The sequence below is a fragment of the Dendrobium catenatum genome, unplaced genomic scaffold (genome assembly GCF_001605985.2).
Source record: "Dendrobium catenatum unplaced genomic scaffold, ASM160598v2 fragScaff_scaffold_1583, whole genome shotgun sequence".
Classification (NCBI taxonomy): domain Eukaryota; kingdom Viridiplantae; phylum Streptophyta; class Magnoliopsida; order Asparagales; family Orchidaceae; genus Dendrobium; species Dendrobium catenatum.
The window spans coordinates 217501-224343 of record NW_021320045.1 but is presented as its reverse complement, the minus strand read 5'-3'; the positions used below and the strand labels follow the sequence as shown (position 1 = coordinate 224343).

Below are 6843 nucleotides of genomic sequence, written 5' to 3'. Positions count from 1 at the left end.
CATAAATGTCATGATTGTACCAAAAATCAAAAGTACAAAATATCTAATCTCAGATCAGACACAGAACTTCTAGTTCAAGACCTCATTCCCTTTCCCAGAACCTGAAAATCACGCAGAAAACAAGAATGAGCTAACAGCTCAGCAAGACATCACTCACCAATCAAAATCATCAGAAATTCACATCAGAAAATAGCCGTACGGAAATCATAGAACAGATACTCGATCAACAAAAATCAAACAACTGATACAGAAAACTGAAGTCATGTCGAATCGGAGTTCATAACATATATCATAAAGCTTTCAAGTCACAGAGTAGACAGAATCGTACAGAATAACCAGAATCGTACAGAAATCAGATAAAATCACATTCATATCAAATAATTCTAATTAGATAATTCATAAAACAAATCAGATAAGTCACAACACAGATTATCAGATATCAAACATCAGATTTCAGATAACATATCACATATCAGATTTCAGATTCCCAGACCCTTACAGAATCTCTACGGATTCTGGCCCCTTATGCCTCCCTTCCCTGAAACTTTCAGAATCTCGACAGATTCTGGCCCCTTATGTCTCCCTTTGTGCTTATAGTACAAGAACATAACAGATATTCGGAATTTCGAGACAGAGCTTATTTTTAGATTTCAGAGCTCATTTTAGATTTCCCTGACACTTACAGAATCTCAAAGGATCCTGGCCCCCTTATAACTCCCTTCTGATAGCATACAAACACTTCAATTCATTCAATGTATCAATTCAGAAAAATTAAAATTCGTACGAAAAATCAGCGGTATAACGACAGTATATGGAATTTACACAAAATTCAGAGATTCAAAAATTTACCAAATTATCACAGAATATCCACAACAACATTATAAGACTTTTACTGTACTGAAGTAATAATATCAGACATTCAGATAAATTATTATTCGAATAAAACTCAGCAGAATTCAAAATACCCAGTAAAAATCTTCCAAAACATACTCAAAATGTGCACAATTATCATCTCAAAAACATACCAAAAGTTACGCGGTAAAACCTTTGTCAGAAGAAAATAATACCAGAAATTCGCTAACGGAAACAAAATCCGGAACAGAAAAGTCGTCAAAATTCTCATTTCCGAAAATTGAGAAAGACGGAATGTACCTTACCTCGAGTCAATCAACTTTCCCAACTACAGCAACGGACGAAAACGAACCAGAGTCGCCCAAAAATCCTCTTTTCTTCCTCTTTCCATGATTTTCTCTCTCCTGGACTTTCTCTCTCTTAAAAAACGACATCATTTAGATATTTATTAAGCAGGATCGTCCCGGACGATGTCCCGATCGTCCCGGGATGATCTTCTCTGGACTCAAATCGTCCAGACGAAAATAAATTCCAATTTCTTCGTCCCTGTACGAAACTCTCTGTTTGGTTCGTCCCGACGGTTCGTCCCGACCCTTCCAGGTTCGTCCAAACGAACCATACAGATTTCTTCACAATTTCCTCAGTTTGTCACGTACTAAGGCCAGTTCGTCCGGGACTAACAACACTAAAAAAACAGCTTTTGAGGGATTTTACACTTTTGACCTTGATCGCCTGCCGAATACGATCCTTCTGACCTCCGTCGCTAGACAACGGTCCTTCCGACCTTCATCGATAAACTACAGTAGTTCCAACCTTTGTCGCCCTTCTATTATAGTCCTTCCAACCTCTATCGTCATACTGCGGTCTTTCCGACCTCCATCGCCCGCCAACTGTGGTCTTTCCGACCCATGTCACCAGATAATGGTCTTTATGACCTCCGTCGCCTGATAACAAATTTTTTGACCTCCGTCGTTGATAACGGTCTTTCTGACGTTCGTCGAATGTCAATTATGGTCCCGACATCCATCACCTAACAACAGTCTTTCTGACCTTCGTCGCCCGCTTACTACGATCCTTTCAACCATCGTCAATTGATTATGGTCTTTTCTTCCTCTGTCGTCCGCCAGCTATGATCCCGCCAACCAAACAAACATTCCAATACTGATTCTTTCAATTCCCACCATGTAATGCATTTTATATGATGCATATTGGCTACATCTAGCCAATGCCTTCCCTCCAAGGAAGAGCCTCATTTGTAATCGACTGCAAACACTAGTGAAATCATTCAAACTGGAGCAGACCCACTGGTTTTCCTTCTTTTCATGTGTTTCCACATAAAAACTCTAGTGTTTCTTTTGAACACTACATCCTCTTTTTTATTTGATTTTGTGCTAGATCTTCATACAAAGCTACGACGTTAAACTCTATATTTCTTTATCTCCGCAAATATTCTAGTATGCAACATGTATGGAATAATATTTCTTATGTTTTTGAATGGATAAACATGCTTCTAGATTATTATGTTGTTCAAGATATGTATGAAACTGGAGAAGTTAATAAATAATTTTCTTTTTTGTCATTGTCTTAAAATTCATTGATATATCAACTTAATTTATATATATATTTTTTATCATTTGTCAAGAAAATTGTGAAGGAAAAAATTCATGTCAGAATGGCTTGACAATAATCCAACAAAGGGGACTTTAACCATTGGATGTACTTTAAGATCAGTGCAAAATATAAATAAATGATATTTCACTCATTTCTCATCAAATCTCATAATCAAAAGTTCTAATTATGTTTGAACAAAGGGTTTAATTTGAACCAATTTCATTTGTGATGTGCATCATAAACAGTTTGCATATATGAGATAAGGTAATATTGTTCAAAATTATTTTTTCGGTATATTTTTCCTTTAAAAAAAAGAAACAAAGATATTTATTTAATTATACATTATGAGACATATAAAATCAATTTTCTTTTATAACAATGAATAAATTTTATTGTATATCAATAATATTAAAAAAATGATATATTTAGATTAGTAAAAAAGTCTTTTGTTGGATACTAAAAAACTTATAATAACTAATATATGTAATTAATAAAAAGTAAAAATATTGAACTAGTTTATAATTAACTCTGCTAATAACTTTTCTTATGTGAGTGAAAGAATCACATGTCTTTTTAATGTGATATTTATCTTGTGGTTGTTTTTAAAATAATTTATAATTTTGATGAAATATTTATTTATTTTGAGCATAATTTACATTAATTCTCATGATACAATTTAAAAAAAAAAAAAATTTAATGAAATCTACCCCTTAAATAGGAAAAAATAGCAAGAAACTACAACAATAATAACATCAAGCCTTTATCCCACTACGTGGGGTCGGCTACATGAATCTTTTTTCTCCATTGTGTTCTATTAAAAGTCAAATTCTCATTTAAATCTAATAAAGAAAGGTCATTCCTAATATTTTCTAACCAAGTCTTTTTAGGTCTACCCCTACCTTTCTATGCAATTTGAGAAAATGTCTAAGGATCCTATAAAAAATAGTAAGAAACTAATGAAAAAAAAAAAAGAATATTGCATGGAATCCTTAGACATTTTCTCAAACTATAAATTAATTAAATTTTATCTTAAATTAAAAAACAAATTTGATGTTATGTTATGGCAAAAAATAACTATCATTATAAATATTTTATAATTTTAATAAAATATTCATGTCCTTCTATTACTTTTTTTTTGGAACATGTGAACTCTTGTTACAAGATTCTATCCCTCAATTATTCTTGAAAGCAGTTTGTTCATAGGAAAAAGAATTGTTCGGATTCTGAGTGTACACACTATATACATATAATGTGTATAAAAATTTGATTTATGCTATGTACAAATGTGTACACAGTCTGTACACTCATTTGTCCAGATGATTTTTTCGGTCCGGATTCCGCACATGATAATTTCTTGTTCTCTTATGAGTCTGTATTATTAATTGATTTGAATAAAAAATGGAATCAAATCAAGTATATTTTATTAGTTTATTTTTTAAATGAGGTTCAGATTTTTATTTGAGTTTAATGGCCATTTGGATTTCTATTATTCATTCAATTTTTTCAAAAATATTTCCATTAAATTTAAAACAAAAATGAAATGAATAAATAGTCAAATAATTAATAATATTTTTGTTACTTAAAAATTTAGTTCTATGTATAATTAAATCGGTTTAATTACTTTAATAAATCAATCAACCATTTCATTCGAATGCACAATTTTTTATTATAAATTTTAAATTTGATCAAATTAAAATCGAATGAAATAAATTAAATTTTTTTAGTTTATTTTGATTAAATTCAGTTATTCCTATTATTTACCACTTTATTTCATATTATTTACATATCTAATATCTAAAATTTTAATATTACATGTCTATCATCCATAAAATAAATATGGGTACATGTAATGAAATATTAAAGTTTATAGGATAATATGTGTGGTAAGAATGAATTGTAGGAGTTATATATTTGATATTAAAATTTTATATAAGTGGTAGATGCGTAATATTAAAATTTTAAATGTTAAATAGGTAAATAACATGAAATATAGTGACATGTATGTAAATCCCCCTTAATTCATTCAGTTTGAATGCAAAACCCTCTGTTCCACTTACCAGTAAAGGTGGTAACGACGAGCTCATAGTATTTCCCGACCTCAACGTCGACGAGATCCACCGCCTCCGCCGCCATCTCCATCCTATTGCACTTATCAGCATCAAGAGCCTCCTCTTCACCTCGTTTATCACTCTTCACCGGCAAGAACTCAAAGTACGCCATATTCGGGATCAAAGTGTATGACACCTCCGCCGGCGAACTCAACGGCTGGAGATTAATTCCAAAGTAGCATTCCGACGACGCATACATCATCGACACCAGCGGCAGCTCTCCGCTGTAGAAATCCAGCAGCGGGATGTACTGAGCCATTGATCCCGTCACTATTACATCAACATACTTGGTCCGCGGCCACAATCGCCTTATAATACCCTCCCATGGCTCCTTCCTGCACTCCGCCTCTATCCTCTCAGCCAATTTCGCATTGGGTTCACGCATAATTCGCATTACAGCTCGCCGAGATCCTGAATCAGTGATCCATTCACTTATCTCCCCGGCTCGAATGTTGGAGCAAAGTTCTTGCCAGTGATCCTCGAGGAATTTGATGGCGCGAAGGAAGGCAGAGGAGAATACGGCGCCGACGCGAAGAACGTCATCGCATTGCAGGAGGCCGCATAGGAGCTGGCTATACATGCTCTGTCTGCTGTCTGCGCAGAGGATGGTCTCGTTGGGACTGGTGTAGATAAGGTGCTTGTTGAAATGCCGGTTTAGAAAATTGGCACTTTTGTAGTAGCTGGTGAGGACCGGCCGAGCCGAGAGGCCTGAGGGAGTTCTGATCTCTGGCTTCACGAACATGAGATACATTCCCTTTCCTTTGTCCAGCCCATCAACGTACCTGAAACAGTTAATTCTGTGATAGACGAAACTTTTTCCATTATCGAATGGTGGTGATGAAATCGAGGAAAGAAGCTCACTTATTAATAACCGGTACTTGGAGATCATAAAGGAATGTCTTCCTGTCAAGTTCCTCTGATGTCGATGGCATCATCTTAGGCTGCCCGCCAGAAGTCCCCGAACTGGAGAACAGAAAGGAATACTTCATCATAACAGTCAATAGAATGTAATCACTAGTGTATTAATGCTCACCTGGTCAAGAGTTCTGTAATAGGCTGAGTACAGATTATGGAAGATGGTGCACCATTAGCGATCCTCTCGATGTATTCCCTCACGTGCTCATATTCTATGACAGGCACCTTCTTCTTAAAGAAATGATATCCAGTGAGTCCATCAAGGAAGCCATGGAGGTACTCTGTGTTAGAGTTCCGGGCAAGAATCTCGTCCAGGACCTGACGCTGAACTTGTGCAGCATTAGTTGTTAGCTCCTCTATGAGTTTCATGGTTCCTTCGTCATCATTTGGGTCGCACTTTGGGAGCAGCGTCATGGGTTGTGAAGCCGACATGACATGCGGGGAAGAAGGGCTTCTCATCGGGAAGAAGAAGAAGAAGAAGAAGAAGAAGAAGAAGAGTGGCAGAAAATATGTTGAAGAGCAGCGTGCAGCCTCAGATATCATATATAAGGAGTTTAAGCTAAATTACATATTTTTGTACCAAACTTAAGAATTCTCAAGTTGCCATAGGAAATGCCTAAGAAGAAAACTAAGTGATCAGTTGAAATTACTTCGCTAAAAGAGACAAAAGGTTGTATAAAGGTTAAATTAATAATGGTGATGTCAACCATATGTATGCTTATGATTGTATTAAAGGGCATGAGTGATTTTTTAGAGTTGCTTCTTATTTGTAATCATAACTAATTTTTCACTTCCCATGTTCAATAAGCTCTCATTTGGTAATTGGGAGGAAGGGTAGATAAGGATGCTAATTGTAGAAAAAGGTTAGCCTTGATTTGTATGCATTATTAAGTTTGTCGATAATTATATGAATATAAGTTTTGCTAACAATTTTTTACTTATAAAGTGTACTTCAATATCATAATGGTAGATACAAAAAGCTAATCAAGATAAGGACTAAAGAAAATTCTTCTATGGTATGTTTAAATTTAGTCAACTTTTTGAACACAAATGCCCTACTGCCACACTAACAAACCAAGGTCTCTAATATCGAGACGTGTCTCGTCTTATTCCAAAAGAGAAAATTAAAGGATAAAAACCTTTATTAATATTGATTAGTTCAAGATTACCTTTAAGCTTTTGCAGAGATGAGAGTAAGGAATCATATAAGGGGTGTTTATTAGTAGTGTACCGCAGTAGAGAGAGCTACTAGTCTTATGCCCTAATTAACATTAACCTCGTCATATGGAACTTTTATTCTATCCAGTGAACGTATGCAGAGGAAGGTTCGGTTTTAGGCAAAAAAGCGCCTGTACCG

General features: G+C 34.9%; 1 protein-coding gene across 1 annotated transcript in view; it reads right to left on the bottom strand.

Moving 5' to 3' along the window:
• The window catches only part of LOC110107838 (indole-3-acetic acid-amido synthetase GH3.17), a 10626-nt gene extending 4223 nt beyond the window's left edge, over positions 1-6403 (bottom strand). The window contains exons 1-3 of the mRNA XM_020838255.2: positions 5605-6403; positions 5433-5534; positions 4521-5353 (exon numbers count right to left, since the gene is read on the bottom strand). Of these exons, the coding sequence (XP_020693914.1) occupies positions 4521-5353; positions 5433-5534; positions 5605-6029 (1360 nt within the window). The 5' untranslated portion in view covers positions 6030-6403. The remainder of the gene's footprint in view (positions 1-4520; positions 5354-5432; positions 5535-5604) is intronic.
• Between the last annotated feature and the right edge of the window lie 440 nt (positions 6404-6843).